Source organism: Heterocephalus glaber, unplaced genomic scaffold (assembly GCF_053883595.1).
Source record: "Heterocephalus glaber isolate CG9 unplaced genomic scaffold, H.glaber_assembly_v1.0 deba00000470, whole genome shotgun sequence".
NCBI classification, from domain to species: Eukaryota; Metazoa; Chordata; class Mammalia; order Rodentia; family Bathyergidae; genus Heterocephalus; species Heterocephalus glaber.
The window spans coordinates 16,942,553-16,969,367 of NW_028258145.1; the positions used below are offsets into that span (position 1 = coordinate 16,942,553).

Genomic DNA, 26,815 nt, shown 5'->3' on the forward strand with positions numbered 1-26,815 from the left:
CAAACCTGTTTTTTGTGGAGTTTTGGATTTTTGTTTGTTTTGTTTTGTTTTTTTAGAATTGAACCCAGAGGCTTTAACACAAAGCTATATTTCCAGACCTTTTTTTATTTTTTATTTTGAGGCAGTTTCACTGAGTTGCCCAGGATTGGCTTAAACTTTTGATCCTCCCACCTCAGCCTCCCCGAGTACTGGGATTACAGGCATGTGCTACCATGCCTGGGAAACCTATTTATTATTTTTATTTTTTATTTTATTTTTTTCTCCATTAAGTTTATTGGTACATTTTAGTTATGCATTATGATCACATTCATCATTGGGAATTTGTACCTGTACATGATATATCTTGGTTCTTGTTTTTTTCCCCATTCCCCTTTCCTCCTCTCTAACCCTCTACCCCTCCCTATTTACAAAAACTTTTGTTCCTGTTTTTTCTTTCTTTTCTCATATTTTTTCCTTCCCTTTCCTTTTCCCACCCCCCTATTTATTATTTTTAAATAAGCTTTATTTTAGAATAATTTTAGACTTCCACAGAGAAGTAGCAAACATATGAGAGTTACCATACACTTAATTTGCCCTAATGTAGCATCTTAGATTACCAGGAGCACATGTCAGAATTTCACAAAATTTAACATTGGTAAGGTACTATTAATTTACTTCAGATTTTATTTGAAGTTTGCCAGGCTTTTTTCAGTAATGGCTTTTTTGTGTTCTAGGAGCCAATCAAGAATACCACACTGCATTTAGAAAGCCTTCTTACAGGCTAAGGTTGTAACTCAGTGGTAGAGCATTTGCCTAGTATGTGCAAGGACCTGACTTATGACAAACAAAGCCTGCTTCATTTTGTTTAATGAACAGCTGATAGCACAAGAGTATATTTTCCCTCACTTACCTGTAAATTTTTCCTTAACACTAGTTGGGAATTGCTACTGTAGCTTTTAGGATGCTCTGGAAAATCCTAATCAAATCCTAATAGAATGAAAACAAAGACAGTCAAAATGCTAGAAAGTAACTGTTTCTGTGGGGCAGATGTCTAGCAGTTAAGTAGTCTTTCGGTAACTTTGCCAAATCCATCCTTCTGATGTGACCTTTCCCTGCAGCCACAAGAATAAGATTTCGCACCCAGAAATCTGTACAGTAGAAATGTATAGACAGTGGCCTTCATCAGCTTCAGGATTGGGATTTTGTATTTAACAAACATTTGCTTATTGGTCATTTGGCATTATGCCATGGGGTGTGCTTGTGGGTGACCATGTTGCCAAGATGGAGACTTGACCATGTATCCCTACTCTTAGAGGAGACTACAAGTGACAGACCATTAACTTCGAGAGCAAGTGATCTTCCTTAGTATGATCAGGCCATCTTTCTCAAACCAGAGAGAGCAGAGAAGTGAGGCCTATGCTTAATCAGTCCCCAAGTACTGGCGATCCCAGGAGGAGAGCCATAAGCTTATGAAAAGCTGTACAGCTCCAGGGAGTTCCCCAACCTGCTTGAGCACATTAGTATTTAAAATAAGAATTCTGGCAGCCAAGACACTCTCACCGGTGGAAATCCAGTTTTCCCAGGCTATATAACCTCAAAACTCCTTTTTCAGTAGCAGCTGTTACAGTTGAAATAAATACACATTTCAGATGCTCTAAAATTCTAGCTAGGCAGATTTCATTGTTTCGGGTTGCAGTAGAGCCTTGTTAGAAGCAGGTACAGCACCTCTAAGAAGGTGGCCTCTTGCAGGTCTCTTCTGACTCTTAAGGTCCCATGACTGAACAACCTCCCATGTGCCTTCAGGGTGACCTAATCTCACTGGAGGGCACTTCTGGAACAGGAGCTGGGGAGATCCAACCAGTCTTACATAGCCATTCAGACATGGTTAGTAGGAAAGTTCAAATATTCATTTCCAGAAATGCCCACAGAATTGTTTAGCTTAATGGGGTCTGGTTTTGTTCCCACTGAACATAGTTTTCTAATGTGGTTCTCCCTGAAGGTCAAAGCCGCTCTTCTTTGCATACTCACGCTCTCTTCAATTATATTAATTGGTTGAAATGTTTATCTATTAAAGGTATTAAAACTTTAAATGTGCAGATTCCCTTGACTTAGCAATTTCATTTCTGTCACTTTATATTAAGGAATTAATATAAAAAGTGTTGTCCCCAAAGTGTTGTTTAAATAATTTAAAATTGGACATGCTTCAGTGGTCTCTTAATAGAAATTGGTTAAATAAATTATGATGCACCTGTTGTTATCCAAACTAGAGATTTCTCTAAAATAGCAGACCCTCACCTTTTTGACACCAGGGACTGGTTTCATGGAAGACAGTTTTTCCACAGTGGCAGTGGTGGAGTTTGGAATTAGGTTCTCATAAGGAGCATGCAATCTAGATCCCTCACATGTGAAGTTCACAGTAGGGTTCATGCTCCAATTCTCAAGAATCTAATGCCCTCACTGATCTGGCAGGAGGCAGAGCTGAGGGGTTAATATGAGTGATGGGGAGCGGCTGTAAATACAGAGGAAGCTTTGCTTGCTCACTGCTCACCTTGTATGCAGCCCAGTTCCTAACAGCCTCAGACTGTCCTAGTCCATGGCCCTGGGGTCAAGGACCCTAATCTGGACAGGATCCCAGGGAGATCTTCCCTAGTCTGAGAAACCAAGCTCAATCTATTCCTCATATCCCAGTATGGTGTTTGTGAGAAGAATGTATGTATATATTTATTCATAGACGTGTTCATACTCATTCATCCATAGTTCTCCTTCTAAGCCTTTTGGATAAGTGTCATATGTAGTATAATATTACTTAAAGCTGCAAAAAAAAAACACAAAAAAAGGAATCAATCCAAACAGCCAAATGTGAGAGTACGGCTAACAGCTACTTAATGTCACACAGTCAAAAATGATAAGCAAAATATTCATATGATGATACCAAATGAACAGAGTAGTATTCAAAATAAATACACATTTAAGATGTGTATTTAAATCACTTGCATAAACTAAAGGACTGGAAAAAAACATATGGGGCCGGGGATTTAGCTCAGTGGCACCACACCTGCCTGGCAAGCACAAAGTCGTGAGCTTGATCCCCGGCAGTGAGAAAAAAAAAAAGGAAAAAACATAAAAGTGATAGGGCTTGAAGTGTAGCTTAGTGGTAGAGTGCTTGCCTAGGATATGAAAGGCTTTGGTTCAAAGCCTACAGCTGCAAAAAATAAAAAAGTAGAATGATTATGTTTAATGTGGGATAGTGGGTAATTTTTCTTTTTCTCTACTTTCCAGGTTTTGCATGATAACTACATTGTTTTCTTTACTTTAGAAATTAGATGAAAGGGGAATCCAGGACTGAGAATATGATGTTCTAGAGATTGCTTTTTGTGGTCAACTTTGGGCTTTGCAGGATGAGGACAAAGAATTGATAATCTCACTCTAAGAGAAGTCATTGTTATTGATGTATTGTGCTTTGATTCCCTACCTCCCCCTCAGTTCCAGGAATTGAGGAGGCTCAGATGGGAAAACGAGGATACCTGACACCCAGCAGTGCCCAGGAGCATCTTGGTGCCATTTGGAAGAATGAAGGTGGTGTACCAGGCTAAAAAAGTACCCTTTTCTTCTCCAGGCTTTAATTTCCATGACTTATTCCTGCCTCATTATTTTAATTGTTTTAGAAGTTGTGATTATTGTGGCTCTCTCCCAAAGTCAGCCCATAGCTTTGGGGCAGGTGTTAGGGTACAGTGATTATGAGGTGTCACAGATCCAGCACTAAAGCCTTGGTAGTTATTGTAACTGAGCTGGTTATGTGACAGCCACATGGCCACTTGCTTAATACAGTCTAGAAATGCATATTCTAGAAATACATATTTCTAGAAGGTTCACTGTAGCTCACCTTCTTTTAAATGTCCGTAGATAAAAGGCCTTTGGAAAATTTCTATGGGAATTCCTTCTGTGAATCAAAAATGAAGTCTTTTTTTCTATGTTAGGATTTGTATCCATTTTAATTCCCTACAACTAGGAAAAACCCATCTCTTTTGAGTATATAACAAAACCTATGCATTATATTCCAGCTGTCATTCCCATCCTCTGAAAGTGTGTGTGAAATACCAACTCTGATCTCTGTAGAATAAACACTTACAGATGAACATATTCTTTAAAAGATCAGGACAGGATATATCATGTACAAGTACAAATCCCCAATGATAAATGTGATCATAATGTATACCTAAAATGTACCAGTAAATTCAATAAATTAAAAGAAAAGATATCAGAAAAAAAGAACACTAGTTTACGTGATTGTTTCTATGACAGGTCCCTAGCACATTTTATTCATTTTTCTCAGATTCTTCTTTGTGACACTCACTATATAGTCCAGGCTGACCTTGATCTTGAACAAATGTTGGGATATTAGGCATGCACCACCATGCCTGGCTTATCTGCACGATTTTTTAGGTTACCAGAAACCTAAAACACTTCTTTGATTCACAGAAGATCTCCTCTTGGCAGTGTCTTGTAGAGGATGTTTTGTTTTGTGTTTTGAGAATGCTAACTTTATTTTGGGTTGATTTTTTAAAATTTTCAAACAATTTATTTATTTATTTTATTTTTATTTATATTTTTGGTACCGAGGATCAAACTCAGGACCTTGCGCTTGGGAGGCAGATGCCGGAACCACTCAGCTAAATCCCTGGCCCCAAACAATTTTTTTATATAAATGTCAAAGTAATAAATACTTTTTATGTGTTTTAGGCATCATAGTCCAGGGAAGTAATCAAAAACAAGGGAAGTCTTTTGTTTTGTTTTTCCCCTCCATTCCTGCCCATCCGTCAGTCCCTGGTTTAAGTACCTGTTGTCCCTTCAATGCCATCTTTGTATCATACCCTTACCTGCAGGTACACTTCCAAACACAAAAGGTTTTTTTGTTTTTTAACAAAGAAAATAATGTGATTTTACTCTACATATTATCCTCTTCTGTGATTTTCCTTTCAATCAGTAATATTTTTGTGGCTGTCCTCCCGTATCCTTACGTAGAGATTTAAATGATCTCTTTGGTTCATTTCAAACACAGGATTCTTTCTAAATTACCTTTTTTTGGGACTGGATGATGTTGGCATGGAGTCCAGATTCAACCCCAGTGTGTTCTTTCTGGATTTCATAGTGGTGCCACCCTCCAGGTAATGCCCTATAATTAACTTCACCTGAAAAAGGTTGGCTGAGGAATGAAAGAAGGACCTTTAGGAGGCTGTGGGAAGGTTAAGGGCACAGAGAAACCAAGCAGCTCTGGGTTGCAAGGTGGTGGGAGTCCTTGCCTCTCCTATTCCAAACATAAGAGGAAGGCTGGTTGTGGATTTGAGCGTGGGGAGATGTGTTGCTTGTAGTCAGCAGAGGGAGTGGTTGAAGAGCCCAACCCTTCATGCTAAACATGCCTTGATTCTGTGTGTGCCCCTGCAGGTATCGCCCTGTCAATCGCCTAGGGGACCAGATGTTTACCAATGGCCAGACAGTGAACTTGCAAGCTGTCATGAAGGACATAGTTCTGATCCGGAAGCTTCTGGCATTGATGGCCCAAGAACAGAAGCTGCCCATCAATGTGGCAGCACTTGCCACGGATGAGGTCAGAGCTGCCTGGGTGCTAATGTCAAGCCCACATGCTTGGTTCTAAGCCTCTGCAGTGTAAACACAGACACTACAGGTGACACAGCAATGCTGACTAGATGCTTTTGGGATCCTTAGTGGAAGCTGAGAGTTTAAAACAGATCTAGTTAACATCAAAGGGACAAGCATGGGCCTGAGCATGGAAAGGTCTAGGCTTTGGTCTCAGTTTTGCTACTAACAACAGTTCTGGGTAAGTCTTAGTTGAGTTGCCTTAATTTCTTGGATTCCTCTCTACTATAAGATATGTAAGGGTTATGGTGATGTTTCACACCTAGGCTGTTCTGTCACCTGCAGCTAGAAGCTCAAGAAAGAAATAGTCTGACTTTTTCTGGGCTGTAAGAATGTACTCCATAGGTCACAATACTAGAACTCACGTCAGCTGGCTTTGTTTTGGGCTCAGTGAGGTCTCTGGCATTGGGGCTAGAAAGGCAGTGTTGTAAAGTGGGAATTTCCCAGGATAAGAGTGTCTCACCTCACTCCTGAGCCCCTTTAGAGTGTGTGGCCCTCCGCTGGAACTTTAGCGGTATAAAGATGAAATGGACACTCAGAAAACTTACCAAGGTCACTGAGACCATTACCAGTGAAATGATACTCCAGGTACAAGTAGAAATAGCTGTCTCCATCCTTGGTTAGACTGGCCTCTCAGACTCCCTGCCAGCTGCTGGAACAGACCCACTGTCCGGCTGACCTATCACAAGCTGGTACCACTGTCTCCTGGACACTTATGCTGTGGATCATCCAGTCTTTCTCCTGGTGCTTTCTCTGGTTTTGCTTAGTTTTCTTTTTCTTTTTCTTTTTCTTTTTTTTTGGTACCGGGCATCAAAATCAGGATCTTGCACTTGAAGGCAGGCGCAGCACCACTGAGCCAAATCCCTGGCCCTTGTTTAGTTTTCTTACTGGCCAACATTGGTATACATTTAACAGATTCTTACTATAAGAGAAGATGTGTCCTGTGCAGGTACTTGTTCAGTTTGGGAAGGAAGACTGTAGGATAGATCCAATGACCAGGCCTGAGAATTCTATTTTGATATCCCTTGAAAATAGGGGCAAGCCTTTGTGGAAAAAAAGGGGCTTGGTCTGTGGAAAAACAAACAACATTCTCTCTGATCCTTGTCAACTTCAACACACTGGTAGGTTTCTTCTCTCATTGACAGACACTGGAGGACATAGGACAGCTATCTTCTAGGTCAGATGGAGCCAGTAGGTGGCGATTTAAGGCAACTTAAGCCCTCTATTTCTTTCCCAGGGCCGGTGGAGAGAGAAGAGAAGATAGGGCCAGGGGCAGAAATATTAAAAAGGATTAGTTAAATACTCAGGCTTGGGGGATCAACAGGTAATTTGACATCATAATTGATGACGTAGGGAAGACATTTTTCCTTTTAAGAAATTATTCTATTTGCATTTTTATATAAATATGTTGGATCAAGTTTTTCTAAAACCATAAAGCTGAAATTCCAGATTAGATTTGGTTATTTGGCAGGATAACAGAGCTTCAGAAGTAAAGTGTTAGGAACCTAAATAATAGTGGGACTTGAGCATTGTCTTAAGAAAGGGGACTGCTTATAAATTGAGTTCATTTGACCACCTAAAAGAGACAGGCTGGAATATATGTAATGGGTCTGATGTCTCATTGACACATACTTATGTGATTTATTAGCACTTTACCATCAGTCTATCAAATTCAGAGCTCATTTTTTTATCAGATCTAGGTAAGAAACCAAGCCAGAATTTTTGGATTTTTTTTTTTCCCACCAGCTTGTTTTCTTGGTTTCATCTTTCCAGGAAAAAGACTCTTCAGTTGTTATGGATCGGTCCTTTTTAAGTATGCTTCCAGGCCAGTCTCTCACAGACAAACTTTACAACATTTGGATTCGCCTTCAGAGCCACGTTAATATTGTGTTTGATAGTGAGATGGACAAATTAATGATGGAAAAGTTCCCTGGCATTAGACAGGTGAGCAAAAAGTTAGATTTCATTGCTAGCTAGAGAGGGTGAATAATAAACATTTGTATTAAAACAAGAAAACAATAAACGTAATTGAGTTTTTAAAAATGTTTCTATGGACCTTTTTGCACCATACAGATCCTGGAGAAGAAGGAAGGCCTGTTCCGAAAGCACATGATGGGAAAGCGAGTAGACTATGCAGCCCGCTCGGTCATTTGCCCGGACATGTACATTAACACCAATGAAATCGGAATTCCCATGGTGTGTGTTTGGGGAGGGGCTCATTTGCTACTGGTGGGCAGCAGATGAGAGTGCCAGAGAGGTGTGTGGCCCCCAACAGGTTGTGTGGCTGGTCAGAGTGGCTCAGGTGTGGATAGCTTCTGCCTCTTCCTCATGCAAAGGAAGAGCTCACGAGGGAGGAGGTACTCAGGCTACAGCATGGTATAACTCTCCTTGTCACCCTTGACACCCATCCACAGGGGAGATCCCTGCGAAGGGCAGCAGGTTGCTGAGAGCAGGGTGTTTCATGCCCTGCCTGCATATCTTCCTGCCCCTCTTGACCTAGTCTTTAAAGCTTCATTCAATTGAGTATTTGACAGAAGACAAAAATTGGGCAGGAAGATATATTCTTGTGTACCCTTGTTACCTGGCAGGGGAATGGGTCAGAGAGCACCCCCAGAGGGGAGCTGTGTCCATGTTGTTGGGTGTTACCCATCTGCCAGTTTCCCCTGGGGTCAGTGGCCCACCCTATTAGTGTTCCCTTGGCAAGCCAGCTTCCTTTTCTCCCCCTCCATTTCAGACTGTGGTGCTCATTAGCAGTAGCCCTTCAATCAGCTTCCCCCCTTAATGGACTTTGAGGTCAATATTGTGAAGATGGTTTAATTCCTTCCGAGGAGTCTCACTTCCTCACACACCACCCTCCAGCCTCTCTAGGGATTACTGGTAATGAGAGGAGCTGTGGTATTCTGATTCTGTCTTGAGTGCACTTGAATTTCCTAGGCAAGAGCATGGTGTGTCAGGAGACAAGAGGCAGGACAAGGCTCAGTCCTGTGCCCACTGCCCACTGGAAATTGTAGGTCTTTGTATCCAACAGCTCGGCCAAGTGGCAAGGAAAAGCACTATGTGACCTTCCTGAGTCTGAGGCCCTGGGAGGAGAGGCCTCTGCACAGAGGCAGGGGCTGCCCCTGCTGACTTTGGCCTCATAGTGCCTAGAATGTCCCCAGCCTCCAGAGAGAACTTTAGTGCAACCTCACTTTCTACCTTCAAGTGGTTCTTTCTAGACTTCTTTCTTGAGTCTAGGTTCATTTGGTGATGGCTTGTCCTCTGAGCAAAGTCACCCCTCTGACTGCCTCCAACCTGCCCCAGGTCTCAGGGACATAGAGCCTTGGAGGTTTTACTCACAGGATGGCTGGGAAGAGTAGAGCCAGTGAAACTGCCTCTTTGGCCTTAGTAGCATACCCTTCCCAAAAAGCACTGTTGAGATGTGTCATAGGATCAGGGAGATGAGGTAAGCCTGGACAGTGAGCTAGAGACCGGCATTGAGTCAGAGAAATTGCACATCACTGTGCCCGTGGTAGAGACAAACAGTGAACAAACAAGCACGTACATCAGTACTGTGTGAGAGAGTAAATGAGTTAGATAGGCTGAGGGAATGGGGAGTGTGTGATGGGGGTAGCCAGGGAGAGGCCTCTCGTAAAGTACCGTTGCATAGCGATCTGCAGAAAGTTGGGCATGTTCCTTTATGGAGGACTTCCTGGAGTCTGATATATTTGCATGCACTTTGATGCATCACAAGTGTTTGTAATATTCGATAGCTCAGAATCTTAACCAGTGAACTAATTTTTCTTGGAGAGTGTTATAGGCCTTCAGCTGACTATGCTGCATTTTCTTAGATATCAGAATTGCAAATCTGTTTCATCTTGATGGCAGTAGCTGCCAGAATTGTTAAGGGAAGGGCTTCTGATGCCATGCCTGGGGTCAGGGTGGGTGCCATGATCAGTTAGCGATATCTGCTAGGGTGGGGAGGAGAGTGGTGGTACTCGAGGGCAGGTATTGCCACCTGTCTCAAGCATGTGTCCCATGCTGTGTTCCCTTTGGGGACTTTGAATGTATTGGCTCACGAGGAAAGGAAGTTTTAGAATGGGTTAAAAAAACTAATGTATTAACTGCAGCGCTTCAGTTACTTAGACTGACTCTGCTGAAAAAGGACCTCTATTCTTTAAGGGAGCAAGTCTGGCAAAATGGCTCTGTGGAGAGGACAGGCTGGGTGTTGCATTGCTCACCGAAGGGCCTTCTCTAAGTAGACAGCTTAACAGGAGAAAAAGTGCATCTTGTTGACTCAGATTTTGGATCCCTGTGAACTTTTTGTGCCCACCCTCAACATTTATACACACTCCTCACTTCTAGGTGTTTGCCACAAAATTGACCTACCCTCAGCCAGTGACTCCCTGGAACGTTCAGGAACTGAGGCAGGCAGTCATCAATGGCCCAAATGTGCACCCCGGAGCCTCCATGGTCATCAACGAGGATGGCAGCCGCACAGCCCTGAGTGCCGTGGATGTAGCCCAGCGGGAAGCAGTGGCCAAACAGCTCCTGACACCAGCCACCGGGGCACCTAAGCCCCAGGGGACAAAAATTGTGAGTAATGGGCAGGTTGGGTCAGGGGCCCAGGCAGCTGCTGTCTGGCTTTTCAGTATTGCCACTTGAAGAGTGTTTCTCAGATCAAAAGTGGCAGCATCCCTGGAACTTGTGAGATTTACCATGCTCCCACTCCTCATACTGAATTAGTGTCTCTGAAGGTGATGCTTGGTGCCAGAGTTAGCCAGTAACTAAAAGTTTTAACTAATGCTTCAGTTTGAGCAATTGTGAATGCCTGCTCTTAGTGCTGTGTTATGAAGCTTTTTCTGGGTTCCTCTAGAAAGGGTGCATGATTGATTAGCTGTGTTGCTGAGGACTTGTGATCAACACATGAGAGCATTGGTGACTGTGTCCCATAGTAACTGTCTTCCCATTGAGAGCGAAGTAGCTGAAGACCCCAAACTAAGCAGCAGAGGCAGAACGTGTCAGAGTGAAATGGATTTGAGTTTAACTTAGAGGTGACTTCCCAGAGGCAAGAGGTGACTTGAGTATTTTTTCCTACCCATCTGTGCAGCTCTGAGACCTCTCCTCGCTCTCTGACCTATCATGCACAGTGGCTAAGTAGCTCTTCTGTAGTAATGGGTTCAAGGTATACAAAGTTTCCAACATCCTTGTAGGAGCCCTGGAGGAACAGAGAGGAAAATGACACACTCTTGGCCTTGTTGTGGTCCTCACTGGTCCCTGCTGTTCTTCCCATTGACAGCAGCACTGTGGGCCTGTCCTCTTGATTTCCTCATTTTCACAGCTGTCCTCAGGTAGAGCAGTAACTCCACACAAGTTCAAGTCTGCTTTGGTGACAGGGCACATGCAGACATCAGATGAAGTCACCTGTTTAGTTGTTTTCTTGTGCATTGATTGATTGAAATTTATTTGCAGGCTCATAGGATGATTCTGCCCTTCTTAAGTGCCGGGCATTTTGCAAGGAACTGTGTGAGGGTTGTAAAAGAAAGCATGGTGTCTCAAATATGAAATAATCGTATTCAGTGAAGTCAGACCTGTGAAACAGTCACAGTAGGGAATGATGAGAGGAAAATTGGGAGAGTTCTATGAGAGCTCAGGTAGCACTTAGGACCTGCTGAGTGCTAGGGCTTTACCAGGCATTGTGGATGAGACCCCTGCTGTCATTCTGGAATTTACAGCACTGCTTAGTGGTGTGGTGGACACCTCAGGGACCAGTGATGAGGGACAATGGTGATTTTTTGCATATGATGCTCAAGAGGAAATGAGTTTGAGAGGAAACTGCAGGATGACGTGGAAGGTCACAATCATCTGGAGGAAAATTAAGATCCAGGAAATGAGGCAGCCTAGGGGGTTGCCAGGGGCTAAAGTGTGGGGCCATTTCAGAGTGCGTGCCAGGGGCCATTTGGCCATAGGTTGGGTGTCAGGGCTGTGGAAAAGAGAAGGGATAAACATGGTTTACAGCAGGGGAGAATAGGAATGCCACAGAGGGAGATGCTTCTGGGCCCTTTATATTTACAGTAATAGTGCCAAAACTAAGGGCCCATCCCTGGTAAAAAGTAGAAATATTGGACTTAGATGTAGGCACAATAGTGTTAAGAAAAAGCTATTAAAGTGTTAGTCTTTGAAGGCAGAGTACAATGGAGAGAGAAAAAGGGAGGGTGAGAGGGCTAGAATGTGGAAGCAAGAGAGAAGGGAGGAGGGATGAGGTCTAGTTTGCTCATTTTGTGGGTGCATCTATCTCTCACATGTGATTGTGGGGTCCTTTAGAGTCAGATGAAGGTCACCTGTGAACCAAGTGGAGGGAGCCAGGTTCCTAGTAAACGGCATTTGGAAGGAAAAGCAAAAGGATTATAGGGGTTTCTGAAATTATTGGGGTGTAAGGGTGAAGCATAGGCACAAGGGAACTTAGGTTAAGGGTGAGGGATGTGGGCAAGGACAGGGGTCGGCTCAGGAGAGGAAGGTTGGGCTCCCTGCCTACTAGGTGCTCCTGGTAGAGAATGAGATCTCCTGAGTTGTGGGAGGTTGAATGAGGGTGGTCCAGTTGCTTGGACCAATTAAATTAAAATCCTTAGCAGACTCACTAGTCCGCAGGTTGTCCCTGCTTTGTCCACTGGCCTCACCTCTCAACCCAGCCTTCAAGCTCTGCATTCAGCCAGTCCATATCAGTGTACTCATTCTCCCTTTGGTTTTGGTTTTGGTTCTTCCCATGCTTGGAACGCTTTGCCCTCCCCTAGTCCCCTAGCTAACTCTACTGTTCCTTCAGGTCTCAACAAAGTTGTCTTCCCTCCATCGGTCAGATAATAAATATTTCCGGCTTTCTGGTGAGACAGGCCCTGTTGTAACCATGAAGCTCTGTGGTATCATGTGAAAGCATGTGCAGGTGAATAGGAATTCCTGAGTGCCAATAAAACTTTATTTATAAATAAAAGTGGACAGCCTGCATGTTGGTTTGCCACCTTTCCCCACCCACTGTCCACCCTCATCTCTCTAAGGTTTGTGGCCTCATTGTGTTGTGTCATCATTGTGTGTGCACCCACCTCTCAGCCCTGGAGTCCCTGAATCCCAGGAGTTCAAGGGCAGGATGTGCTCTGCACTGTACCTTCAAGGTAGGAGGGACCCAGAAAGCAAGAGTACGTGGATCCAGGTTGAGCTCCCACAGGGGGCTGAGGTGTGAAGGGCTGTGTTGGACCTGATGACAGTGAACTGGAGGCAAAGACAGGAAGGGCTGTAAAGAAAGGTGATTCCCACGTCAGGCTATCTGGGGATGTAAGATAGCTAATTTCATTTTCCAAAATCTCAGTGGCTTTATATAAAATTCTTCTATGTGTAATAAAAAACATAGTACTTCTAATTTTTGTCATTTTTAAAGACTTTGGTCAATTTGTTGCATGTAGGTCAGGACAGGGCTGAAGGGCTGGCATGATGGTGACTAGGAAGGAGAAACTGAGGTTCGGTAAGGGTGAACTGAGGATGAGGTGAAAAAGAGGAAGGTTGGCCAAAGGTTCTGTTTCCCTGTAAGGTGGGAAACCTCTGCCCCTTCCCCTGGGTAAAGAAGAGAGGAAGTGACTGCGACAGCCTAGGCTCCTTTCCCTGCCCAGCAGCTGCCAGAAGCAGGCCTTTGGCCCCAGGCCTGGCTCTGGAAACTCTGACCCGGGCACTGGGGCACACTAATTTTCACTGCAGTATTTATTTAGAGACAAGAGAAAGGAAGGTCCTCGGGTTTGGGTTGGCAAAGGGAATGCCCTGTGCACCAGGGCTTCTGTTTGGATTGGCCAGTGCCTGCCAGACTGGCCTGTGTACTTTCCCAGCTGCTATGAATTTGCTTACGCTGGAGAGGATGTTGTGAATTTGCTAGACTCAGCTCCTAGGCCCAGCCTGGGTTTTTGGGCGTGGGCCACAGGTCTGGGCAGCTTCTCCCTTGAGAGGCTAAAGAAAGAAGACTTTAGACTGTGTGACGCAGGCAGCACCTAGTGTCCTGGGCAGATGTTCGTGGGAATCCTTACAGTTCAGGTCTCCTTGGAAACATGGGAGTTAGGGAGGGGAGGGGAAGGTTTGAATTCCTTAGAGAGCAAAAAGACTCCATGGTAGATGTTTTTAGAACTGCCTTTTAGTATTTAAGGAATTTGGTCCTTTCCTGAGCTGGAGGGAACTGTAAGAAGCCTCTAGACTTGGAATAGTCTGTTAGTCTGCTATCTGCTGTAGCTTAAGAGGAGATTTCGGGTGGTGTGAAGTATTACTGAGTCTCAGTAATTCTTCTGGGCTGCTGGGGAAGGAGGTGCTCAATATGTTTGAGGTAAGTGGCACACACCTGTAATACCAGCTACTGGAGAGGATGAGGCAGGAGGATTGCAAGTTTGTAGCCAGCCTGTGCAAATTGACCCTGTCTTTAAATAAAAAATTGAAAGGACTGTGAACATAGTTCAGTGGTAGAGTGCTTGCCTAGCATCAACAAGGCTTTAGGTTCAATCTCTAGTACTGCAAAAACAAAACAAGGTGTCATTAGCTTCATTATATAGGGAGCCTGGTAGTAAATATAAGCTAGTAAAAGGCTTAACAAGCCTCGTAGTAACATCAGCTTCAGGGAAGAATTGTTCTGTCAGAAGGACATGACTGACTGCAGATTTGTAAGGGGGAAAAGTGAATAGTGATTAGCTTTGAAGAGTAAAATGACTTGTGGGTTGTTGTTTTTCCTAATTCTTTTTTTGTGGTACCGGGGATCAAACTCAGGACCTTGCGCTTGTGAGGCAGGCGCAGTGCCACTGAGCTAAATCCCCAACCCTTTTTTTCTTATTCTTTAAGTTTGTCTGTATCTTCTATTCCCCCCGCCACCAAAATAAGCATATCCCTTGTGCAGTTTTTCTTGCTTTCTTTAAAAGTAATTGAAGAGCTAGAGATTTAGCTTAGTTCCGTGGCCTGCCTCACAAGTGCAAGAACCCGAGTTCAATCCCCAGTACCAAAAAAAATAAATAAATAAAATAAAATAAAAGTAATTGAATATCTTTTAAAAACTTTTATAGAAATATGTGCTCATTATAAGATGAACAGTACTGAGATACATTAAAGCTTAAGATGCCTTACTATTCTCTCATGGATCTATGCTCCAGAGACTGTAGTGATAGCTTAAGGAGTACCCAAGCACCTTTTTTCTATTTACAGAGTTGGGTTGGATTTTAAATTGCTTTATCCTGTCTCTTTACATACTACCTAGATGAGGGGAAGGTGGGGGATAGGATATGGTCTCACTTTGTGGTCCTGGCTGACCTTGAACTCACTGTGTAGCCCAGGCTGCCTGACCTCAAACTCTTGATCCTCCTGCCTCGGCCACCAGAGTGCTGGGGTTACAGGCATGCACCACAATGCCTGGCTTGGATTTCTTTGCCTTTGCTATAATACTGTAATACCATCACTTCCAGATATGTATATATTTAACTCATTAACCTTTTCAACTTTGTGTAATATAGATACACTGTGATTTATTGCCCCTTCTGTAAGGTAGTCAGGTTATTTCTACCTTTTGCTACTGTAAATACTGCTGCATAAACATATATATAACCTTGCTTTGGTGCTTTTTTTTTTTCTGTTGAAAAGCTAAAAAGGAAATGTGTTTCAGATGTTCTGATGGCTATTTCCAAACTGTTTTCCATAGTACTGTTGCGGTTTATACTTCTTACAAGTGTTTTGAAATCCAATAAAGTATCTTCAGGGGGCATTAAAGTAGGAGTCAAGAACCCTGTCTTCTATTCCCGGCTGTGCTGTATGAATTTGGGCTAATTATTTCTAAAACTTGGAGCTGATATTTAGATTTATGTGCTCATGTGTGGCCATGGGGAGATTTGCTATTCCTGCCAAATTCTTTCAATCCCAAGGGCTTTGTGGTTACACACAGGTGTTCAGCCTTTAGAAGTTGCTTCCATTTCATTAAGGTTAATTCTCAGAGGAATCCAGGACTCTGGGAAGACTGCATCTCTGACAAAGACAGTAATTACTGGACAGAGACCTGTGGCCTTGTCTGCTCCATGCACCTCTGAGGCCAGAGTGAGGACTGGGGCCATGTAGGGCCAGGACCAGAGGGGCTTCTCAGTATTTCTCAGAGATTTCTAGAGTTTTAGCTGCAAGCTAAATCCCCTGGCATTTGGTTGGCTAGGTCATGAGATGGGAAGAACTCACTCTGGCCAAGGTTAGGTGAGCCCTGGAAGGTGCAGTGGTGATGCCAGGATTCTCACTGATCACCCACCTGCTCTCTGTTCTGTTCCCAGGTGTGCCGGCATGTGAAGAATGGGGACATTCTCCTGCTGAACCGACAGCCCACCCTGCATAGACCTTCCATCCAGGCCCACCTTGCCCGCATCCTACCTGAAGAAAAAGTCCTACGGCTGCACTATGCCAACTGCAAGGCCTACAATGCTGACTTTGATGGAGACGAGATGAATGCCCACTTCCCCCAGAGTGAGCTGGGCCGGGCTGAGGCCTATGTTTTGGCCTGCACTGATCAGCAGTACCTTGTTCCCAAGGTAGGTCTGACTATGCATGGTGGTGCATACCTGTAATCCTAGCACTCAGGAGGCTGAGGCAGGAGGATTGCCATGAGTTTGAGGCCAACCTGGGTTACACAGTGAGTTCAAGGCCAGCCTGCACTATACAGTGAGACTCTATCTCAAAAAACCAAAATATCGAGCTGACCTTGAAGTCCTCCATGATCACTGCAGTATGTCTTAGCACCTTGAACCCAGGGCTTCACCAGCTCCTGGGGTTAATGGGCAGTTCATTGGCAGTAGGCACATGGAGCAGAAGGTCCTCATTTCTTCCAGGTAGTTTTTGAGCCCTCTAGTTGCTTAAAAGTCAGGGAAATGTTTCTGTCTTTCTGAGTCTTAAAGTGTTAAGTCAGGAGAGAAATGATGATGACCATCCCAGAAAGCCAGGTTCTATATAATAAGTCTTGTGTTGCAGCCTTACATGCAAATTATACAACTGTTACCTGGCAAGCAGTTGCATCCAAAATGATCACATTGGACTTTGGTCCTTTGAGTTCTGACAAGCATGAATTATAAGAGATAACTTAACCCTATGGGCCCAGATCAGATCCCCTTTGTATCCCATGGAGGGTCTCCTCTTTGCATCCCTTCCTTCTGTCTCCTGCAGCCCCATGAAGTTCCTGCTGTCCAACCCGACACATTTCCTCCCACCTCTCCTGGCCCGCTGACTTGTTCCAGGGACCCTAGTTGGCCTATGCTCGTGGAGGGGTGAGCAGGGAAAGGGCCAGGCTGCAAGAGAAAGAGTAGAGTATGTTCCAGTCCCTATTTCCCCCTTACCACCTCCGCAAAGGTGCTAGGCCAGTGATGGCAAACCTTTTAGAGCTTTCAGTAAAACAAATAGCCTGCCACGGCGTGCATGGCTTAGGTTATCCTATGCCTTTTCAAGTTTAAGCTATTTACATCACATGATTCACAAGTATGCATAATTAATTTGGATTGTGGTGGCATCTGAAAGAACTAGGGATACTGATACAAACCCACAGCTACCATTTACCAAGCACTTTTTCAGTGCCAGGAAATGCGCAAAACACTTTGGAGACTTCTCATTTCACGTTGCCCACTGTTCTTAGAGGTACACTTAAAGAATCTTCATGGAGTTAGTTCTGCTGCAGAGATTGATAGCGCTGTACCCAGGGAGCTCTAGGGGCTTCTCAGAGATACTCAGCACTAATTGGCACCCTGTATCCCTTGGAATTTCTCTGCCCCCATTAGCCACCTGCCACCAGGGAATTAGACAGGAGCCTGATGTCTCACCCAGCCCCTTTTCCCACCAGCTACCCCACTGTGGCTCCAGGCAGGAGCTAGTTTGAGTTGAACTTTTCCTTCTCTGCCCACCTTAGTGGTCTATTAACTATACAAGGGATAAAAAACAGAAAGAAAGGATTACAGACCCCCTCAGATCACTTGGGGATTGTAAAAAATAATTTTGCTAATGTGAAAATTGTTTTTCGACTTTTCACGTCAATAATGACAGCAGTAGTAGTGGTGACAGTAGAAGCCACCACTTAATGAGCAGGCCTGGGCCTCAGGCACCACAAACATTCCCTTAGGTAGGCCTTGCAATGGCCTTATGAGGTAGGTGCCATCTTCAGATGAAGAAACACAGAGAGTAACTTGCCAGTCAGTAATGAGGCCAGGACTTAGACCCAGCACCTTTGGACTCCTGAGCCTTGGTGCCCAGCTGTGTGTGTTCTTAGCCCCACTCAACAAGTAGGACTAGGGCTGGGGCTGGTTGAGGGTATGAGGGAGGATGTGGCTCTCAGTACTGCTCCAGCTAGAGTCAGTCCCATTTCATCAGAGGGGACTACCAAGGAGCAGCAAATGAACTTTTGCTGGCAAAGTGACCAGTGATCTCTAGCTATATGGGGAGTTGAGGATTCTGAAATCTTCAGATCAGTGAAGTTGGATGTTGTGTAATTAATGTTGACTGAATAAGTGCAAAGCAGCAGGAGGCTTCATGCTTATGTTGTGTTCTGCACAGGTCTGACCTGTTAAATGAGTCTTGTCACATGTTCCCATCCCTGTGAGTTTTAGGTTGGGCTTGCACTTGAGACAGGCAGAACCCGGGTAAATAAGCTTGTATCAGTAAATTAATTTCTTAAAAAGGAAAAAAAATCCTTGGGGATGACATGAGAGTTCTCTTCACTTTCAGTCAATTTCTTTTGTTTTGGGTTTGGTTTTTTTTGGTACCGGGCATTGAACTCAGGTTCTTGCGCTCGCAGGGCAGGTGGAAGAACCACTGAGCTAAATCCCTGCCCCTCAGTCAATTTCTTTTGTCTGAAGTAAAGTTAAGCTTTTGATGCTTGATAAATTTTTAGTCCTTAGTATAAATGCCAAGAGGCAGAATCCTTGTTTTTGCTAATAGTTATAAAAAAGCAGCGTGTCTTTGGTGGCTGTCCTAAGAGAAGAAGAGTTGGTTTGGTTAAACTGAGAAAGCCAACTTACTGTAAACATTCTCTTTTTCTAGTGGTACTGGGGATTGAACCCCAGGACACAATCACACTAGGTATTTTGGTCATTTTTATTATTGTAGCTTTATTTCCCGTTATTTCTATTTTTTCTCCATTTCTAAATTCTTTTCCTTAACTACAATACCAGATTAAATTATATTTTTTTGTTGGCCATATATACTAGGTAGAGTTTATCATCTAAACTGTGTGGTGAACTGTAGCTATTTCTTTTCTAAGAAAACAGATTTTCATTGATCTGTTTCTTTGAGACTTTTTCCCCTTCTATTTATTGTACTGATCGAGAACCAATGCTTTGTGGAAAGTGTTTCTTGGTTTTTTTTTGGTACCGGGGATTGAACTTGGGACCTTGCGCTTGTGAGGCATGTGACGGAACCACTGAGCTAAATCCCCAGCTGGAAAGTTTTTTAACAGAGCTTGAGACATAGTTTCCTGACTTTTACTTAGCTAGAGAATTCAAGACACAAAATATACTCTAAACATTCTGACAAAAGACATAAACCGCCCCGCCCCCCCCCCCAGTACTGGGGATCGAACTCGGGACCTTTTGCTTGCAAGGTAGGCGGGATGCCACTGAGCTAAATCCCCGGCCCCTGACATTAATGTTTAATGTCATTTTGCTGTGACATTATAAGTGGAATAGGATACCTGACAAATTTTTGGAGTTTTAATTCAGAGATTTTTTTTTTTATAATCTTAAATAGGAAATTCGGAATTATAAGTAGACCCCTAAAAATTCAGTCAGCATTCCTCTGTAGAATTCATGGTTATTACATTGAAAGCGATTTAGCCCTTTAACTAATTTTCTATTCATGGGAGAATCTGGACACAGAGAGAATGCACTGAATATATCACATAACTGGTAATTATGCTCCTTAAAGGAACAAAACAAAAGGGGAAAAAAACCCTGTATCTACCCCCAAGGACTGTGGAATGAGTCAAATGCATAATACTGGTTTGGATTTTTCCCTCAAGCAAAACAAGACCATCTTTGGAACAAAATGTAGAGTATAAATTTTGTTTGTTTGTTAATAACTCAAAGCCTTCATAAGGACTGTGTGCACCATCAGATTGTGCCTTACATCTATGGCACATTTTCAGCCTATCTATAATAATTATCTTTGAGTTTACATAGAGCCCATCACCATGGATTAGACCATTTGACAAAAACCCTTTTAGTGTTTGAATTGGTACATGTGGTTAAATTCCTGGCGTTTCTCCATGGCTGCGTTTGTGAGTTACTTTAGTCTTCATTATGAAACATGGCCACAGTATTGGCTAGTATTTAACAAGTAATCAAAGGATAACAACCTTTAGATCTGTGCCCAGGTTTTTCTCATATTCCTATAAACATGGAAAAGTTTGCAAAACTACTTCTTACAGAAGGTCAGTGATCATAGCTATTTTTGCTTTAGTGTGTCTTTTGTTACCATGAGCACAGACCTGACAGAAAAGGTCCAAGAGTCTGGGGATCATAGTCTGTGAAAGTGTCATATGAAATGAATGTGTCCACCAAATCTGGGGTTTTTATAAAAGCCCTTATTTTGGCATTTGGTAGATAACAGTCTTTTTTTAAGGGCCCACCCTGAACCACATGCAGTGTTGTGAAGAGATACTAATAATGGACATTCTTTCCTTCCACAGTCATGAGCATCAAGGCCCTCTCATTGCCCAGTCCAGGAAGCTGTGCTTCCATCGCTCCCTCCCTGAGCTGGCTGACTCCTAAGTCACCCCTCAGGCGTCGGCTGTACCTTTGCCCCTCAGAGAGACCGATCCTGACCACCATCCTGCCAATCTATTTTATGACCTAGCCTGTGATTTTCTTCTATGGCATGTAAAGTGCTTTGTAATTGTGTTTTTATCTAATTGTGTTTTTACTGTTTGGCTCATCCTCATCAGAAAGGTCTTCCCAGTGCCTAAGCATACAGTAGGCTCTCAATAAATATTTGTTGAATGGGTGACTGATTTACAGGAGAACCAGGCCAGAAATGTGTGAGAAATACTAAAGCATAAAACCAAAGTATAAAAGTAAGAATACAGCTGACAGCAGCCAGACCAAATTTATGCATAAATGCCAAAAATCTGCTGGAATAACTAGAACCAGATGGGACTAAGCAGAGAAGCCTTGGGGAACTGGGTGAGCATGAATCAGTTTGATATAGGACAGTGGGCATATGGCAAAAGTAGAAGCCAGTGGTGAGCCTGGTCATGTGATTTGGGAGGCAGTTTGTTTCCGGACAAGGGCCTAGTGTGGGTATGGCAGGACAAGATGGGATATATGGGAAGGTAGCTAAAAGGTGGCTTCCAAGCAAATGATCAGGAATTAGAGGGTGACTTAAAATTTGTCTTTGTTCTTCTTTTCTTGTCTGTTTTGATTTGCAGGATGGACAACCATTGGCAGGATTGATCCAAGATCACATGGTTTCAGGTGCAAACATGACTATTCGGGGTTGCTTTTTCACTCGGGAACAGTATATGGAGCTGGTGTACCGAGGACTCACAGACAAAGTGGGGCATGTGAAGCTCTTTCCTCCAGCCATCCTGAAGCCTTTTCCACTGTGGACAGGAAAGCAGGTAATTGGGGGGGAAGGAGAAGCTGGTGTACATAAAAAAGGGAAATAGGCTGCTAATCAAAGAGTAGACTGGGAGGCAAAGGCAGGAAGAACACAAGTGTGGACAACTTGGTGACTTAGCAAGACGCTCTTTCAAAATTTAAAAAGAAGGTGAGGGTGTGGGAACATAGCTCAGTGTGAAGGCCCTGGGTTCATTCTTTAGTACACACACACACACACACACACACACACACACACACACACACACACACACACGCACAATCTGACTTTCCCTTTGTTTGGAGTTTCTAGGTCTAGATAGTTTCAAGGAAGGGTCTACTAGAGTAGGTTGCATGGTTTCTGTTCTTTGCTTGTAATTTAAATTTGTTATGCTTGTAATCCAAATGTAGTACCTAAGAGGAATAGTAATGTTCACTGGGATATGCCAAGTGCTTTGCTGAGTACATTAGATACTTTATCTGATTTAATCCTCACAACCAATCTGCAGTTAATTATCGCCTGTTAGTAAATAGTAATACTGAGACTTAGAAAAGTTAAAGTACATGCCCAAAGTTATTGGAGACAGAACTAGGATTTAAACCCAGAGCTTTTCAACTCCCAAATCATCACACCATACAAAGTAACCAAGTAATAGTTACTTGGTAACCAAATAACGAAATATAATATGTTGTTCTACTATTGACTGGCCTCCCAAGTTTAGCCTTAAGGGTCAATTTCTAGTTAGCTATGTAAATCTTGGTTCCTCATCCATAATAATGAAAGTTCAAGTTGATCATTTCCAAGGTCTTTATGATACTACCAGTTTTTTAAGTCTGTGGATCTGGGATTTGACTGGTTTTCATTTATTAAGATTTATGTGGGAATAAACTTTATCTGGTCATTGGTATTTATGTATTATTGAATTCTGTTTGCTAATTTTTTTGAATGGTTTTTGCATCTGTGTTCATGAGGGATGTTGGTCTGTAGTTTTCTTGTGATACCTTTTGTTTTATTATCAAGACATCAGGCATTATAGAATGAGTTGGGAAGTGTTTCCCCTATTTCAGTGTTGTGCCCAGATTAGGAAGTCCCCAAAGACCACCAGGGAGCCCATTCCGATGTAAACACATGAGGGTTGTTTATTCAAGCTCGAGCAGGGGCACTCAACTGTCACTGACACAGCGAATCAGGATTGAGAGCCCCGAATTTCAAATCAGCAGGGTTTTTATTGTGGCTACAGCAAGGTTTGGGGATTTTCCATTTAGCAGTTACATGATTGGTTGATATTTAGCAAGCATGGGGTGTACATGGGGGGGGGGTTGAGGGGTGGCTACATGTAGATTTTATAGGAAAAAGGAACAATCAGCACATTGACAGAATGTTCTATAGATAATGGGCCCGGGAGCGTCTGTTTTCTGGGCAGACAGAGGATTGAGTTAGGAGCTGTGTCTTTTTTTTATCTGTTGTCCCACAGCAAGGACATTTTATCATTATTTTATGGGCACAAAGGAGACTAGGGGAATAGTTGACTTCAGTGAAGTGGAATTTATGTCAAGGCCACTTTACTGTCTTATTCCAAAATGGAGTCAAACTTTAAAATGGAGTTAGTTAGGTCTCACATCAGTTTTTTTTTTTTTGTACCAGGGATCGAACTTGGGTCCTTGCGCTTGGACAGCAGGCAGCAAAACCACTGAGCTAAATCCCTGGCCCTATTTCAGTTTTCTTTAAAGAGTTTGTGTAATATTGGTATTATTTCTTCCTTAAATGTTTGGTAGAATTTAGCAGTGAAGGCATCTAGGCCTAGAGTTTCTTCTTGGGAAAGTTTTTAGGATTTTTGCTTTTTGTTTGTTTTTGTTTTTTTAACTTTACAAAGAGTTTTACTTGGCTTATAAAATTTTAAGTTGTTAACCAAATTTCTGGTTTTTTAATAGATTGCTGTGGTTTGAATGGGTTCCCCCAATCATATGTTGGAAATTTGATCTATAATGTAGCTCTATTAAGAAGTGAGACCTTGGGCTGGGTGTATAGCTGGGTGTTGTATAGCTCAGTAATTGTCTAGCATGCATCAATTTGATCCCAACACCTCAGAAAAAGAAAAGCATAGGAAAAGTAGGCTCTTTAAGAGTCAGTTATAAAAGATTGAGTTTGTACACTCTGTACCTGCTTCACCCTTCCACCATGGAATTATGCAGCAGGAAGGGCCTCACCACATGCCTTGTTCCCACTCCAAGACTTGGACTTCAGCCACCAGAATGGGGAAGAAATAAATTTCTGTTCTTCATAAATTACCCAGTCTGTGGTACAGTATTTTGTTATAGCAGCACAAAATGGACCAAAACATAGATATAGGACATTTACATTTTGATTATTATTATTTCTTCCTCCTCCTCTTTCTTTTTTAACGGTAGAGAAGTTGTATTAAAGGTAGGGAAAGAAGCAGGCTTTGCAGAGCGAGTTTGGGCTAAGTGAAAGTAGAGAGGAAAAAAATTACACCCTACAGTGTGAGAGTGGACCATCCATGCGAGAGAGAACACAGTAGCTTGATTTCTTCTCCAAGGAGCTTTTTTTAATAGTTGTGTTTTTCAGGGAATTTGCCCATTTCACCAAAGTTGTGAAATTTTTGTACATGCTTTCTGTTTTTTTGTAGTACTGGAAATTGAACCTATATATTCTACCATTAAGCTACTTCCTGAGCCCCAGATTGTTAAATTATAGGCACAAAGTTGTTCATAATTTTCCTTTATCGTCCTTTCTCTCTGTAGGATCTGTAGTGATTTCATCTCCCTCATTCTTAACATTGATCATTTGCGGTTTTTTCTCTGCTTTTCTGATAAGTTTGCCTAGAGGTTTAACAGTTTTATTGCTCTCAAAGAGCTAGTTTTATAGTGATACCTCAGTTCACAAACTTGATTCTTTCCTCAATTTTGGTCTCAAACTGACTTGGATGAGAACCTAATCAAATTCACTGATTGGATTCAATGTTGACCTTATGGGGAAATTTAATTCTGTTCTTGTCCAGTTCAGTTTGTGACCAGAATCGTGGAGAGAATTTGTGAACCAAGGTACACTTGTTCATTGATGTTCTCTGGGGTTTTTTGTTTTATTCTTAATTGCTTTTTTTGTTTTGTTCGCTATTGTTTTTGTTTTCTATTTCATTGATTCACTTAAATTTTTATTACTTCCTTTCTTCATTTACTTTGCATTTTATTTGTTCTTTTTCTAGTTATTTTAGGTTGAAACTGAAGTATTAAGACCCTTTTTCTTTTTTTGATATATGCATTTTCTTAGGCCCCTTATGTTCTGCTCAAGAGATATGCCACAAATTATATTTAGTATGTATACATTTATCCACAGTAGAATTCTAATTCCCCTTTTGATTTTCTTCACTATGAATTACTTATAAGTACATTATTTTGCTTCCAAGTATAAGTATTTTCTAGATATATTGGTTACTGATTTTCATTTTAATTCTACCATGGATGACTTGCATCCCTTTAAATATATTGAAATTTGTCTTATGGCTTTGAAAATGGTGTTTGGTAAACTATCAATTCCACTGTTTATCCTTATTGATCTCTGTCTTTTATTGTGGATGTCCAGTGTCTTAAAAACTGCTGCAGATTCATGTTGCTTTTATTTTTGTTATTTCTCTTGGGAAGGTCAGTCAGGTCACTATTGCTCTACCCTGACCAAAAATAGAAGTAGATTTAACAGAATAGATGGGAAATTTTGCAGTTTAAATTGAAATCTATACATAGTTCAGGTATTGGTAAGTTTTTTTCTGTAAAGAACTGGTTAGTAAATATTTTTGACTTTGTTGGTCATAAAGTTTGGACTATTCAACTCTGCCATTATAACATCAGAGCACCTATAGACAACATATAAATGAATGAACATGGTTGTGATCCAATTTAACTTTTATTTACAAAAACAGGTGGTAGCCAGGGATTTAGCTCAGTGGTTCTGGCACCTGCCTCGCAAGCGCAAGGTCCCGAGTTCGATCCCCGGTACCAAAAAAAAAAACAGTTGGTAGACCAGATTTGGTGTATATACCCTAGTTTGCCACTCCTGATTTAGTTTGTTGTTTGTATTTGTCTACTTTATTATTCCTATTTATATGTCTCTATGTTATAAGCCATCTCAAGTTATCTAGGAAGTTAATGAATAATAAATCTTATGTAATTCACCTGCTCTTCCTCAGACAAAGGTCTACTATCTTGAATCTATAAAGAACTTACGTAATTAAGTATCCAGAATTTAACAGTATTTTGTTTAAACAAATCAGGATGTTCAAAACAGAACCAAATAGTGGCCAAAGAATATATATATGTGGCTACAAATATGGTTATCCCTTTCATCTGGGAATCTAGCCTAAAAAAATATATAAATGTAGAAAAATTACTTGAAAAGGCAGTTTATTACATAATGGTTTATAGTGGTTGAATATCATAAAGACACAGGTTACTCAACATCAGTGCAAAGTAAATTCAGGCACATTCATTTGCTAAGATATTACGTAGCAATTAAGAATGATGGTTTTTCAAGGCCAAGTGACAGTGTGGGAAGTGTGCTGACATAATACTAAAAGAGAAGTAGACCACACAATTCTATGTAGTCACAGCTGCAACCATATTAAAATGTATAGGAGGAAAAGTTTGTCATAAAAAGTCTAAAGAAAAGAGTAATTTTGTTCATGTTAAGTATCATTTCTTTCTTTCCTTTTTTTTTTTTTAATTTTTATTTTTTTGGTACCAGGAATCAAACTCAGGACCTTGCACTTGTGAGGCAGGCAGTGGAACCACTGAGCTAAATCCCAGGCCCTCTTTTTCTTTTTAATATTTCTGGGCTAAATAAAATTAGAAAACAGACTCAGGTTTTACTTCTGGCATTGTTGAGATTTTTCAGTATTTCCTGAAAGGTTGGTGTAGGCTGTTTCTTTGCAAATAGGTGAAAAGGGCAAGAATGACTATAGTGCACAAGAATTTGTTTAGTGGCTCAGTCTGGTTCTATGGGGAAAAGGCATGTTTAGAATCAGGAAAGGAAGAACTTAGGAAGTTTATTTCAACTACCCCAGAAATGAAGCCTTAGTATCTTTCTCCAGAACGTATCATACTTTTCCTTCTTTGTATGAATCAGAGCCTCCTATCATCTGTTGAAAGAGCATGCAAAGAAAAGACTTGTCTGCCATTATAGATCTCAAGCATGCAGCTCACTGAATCTTCACAAGGTGACTATACCTTTGAAAACTCCCCTAGCTCAGAAAGTGGAATGTCACCAGCACTCCTTTCATGCCCTCTCCCACTTAACACTTCTCCCCAAAGGTAACCACTAATCTGACTTCCAACACTATATATAGCCAAGTTTTAGCTTTTCTTGAGCTTTATATAAGTAGAATCATATAGTAAATCATATCTGTGTGTCACTCATGTCATCAGTATGACAATTTATTTATTTTAATTGCTGTGTAATATTCCAATATGTGAATATACTATCTCTATCCATTTTACTGTTAGTGGACATTTGGATTGTCTTCAGTTGGGTACTACAAATAGAGCTACTATGAACATTATTGTACATGTCTTTTACTGAACATATG

General features: G+C 41.9%; 1 protein-coding gene across 4 annotated transcripts in view; it reads left to right on the forward strand.

Annotated features, from left to right (window-relative positions):
• The window catches only part of Polr1a (RNA polymerase I subunit A), a 77,852-nt gene that overhangs the window by 13,883 nt on the left and 37,154 nt on the right, over positions 1–26,815 (forward strand). For all 4 annotated transcript variants that reach the window (XM_004844590.3, XM_021258203.2, XM_087204267.1 and 1 more), the window contains exons 7-14: positions 3,463–3,555; positions 5,039–5,144; positions 5,422–5,584; positions 7,408–7,578; positions 7,708–7,830; positions 9,976–10,206; positions 15,924–16,178; positions 21,050–21,241. In XM_004844590.3, coding sequence (XP_004844647.1) covers positions 3,463–3,555; positions 5,039–5,144; positions 5,422–5,584; positions 7,408–7,578; positions 7,708–7,830; positions 9,976–10,206; positions 15,924–16,178; positions 21,050–21,241 — 1,334 coding nt within the window. The remainder of the gene's footprint in view (positions 1–3,462; positions 3,556–5,038; positions 5,145–5,421; positions 5,585–7,407; positions 7,579–7,707; positions 7,831–9,975; positions 10,207–15,923; positions 16,179–21,049; positions 21,242–26,815) is intronic.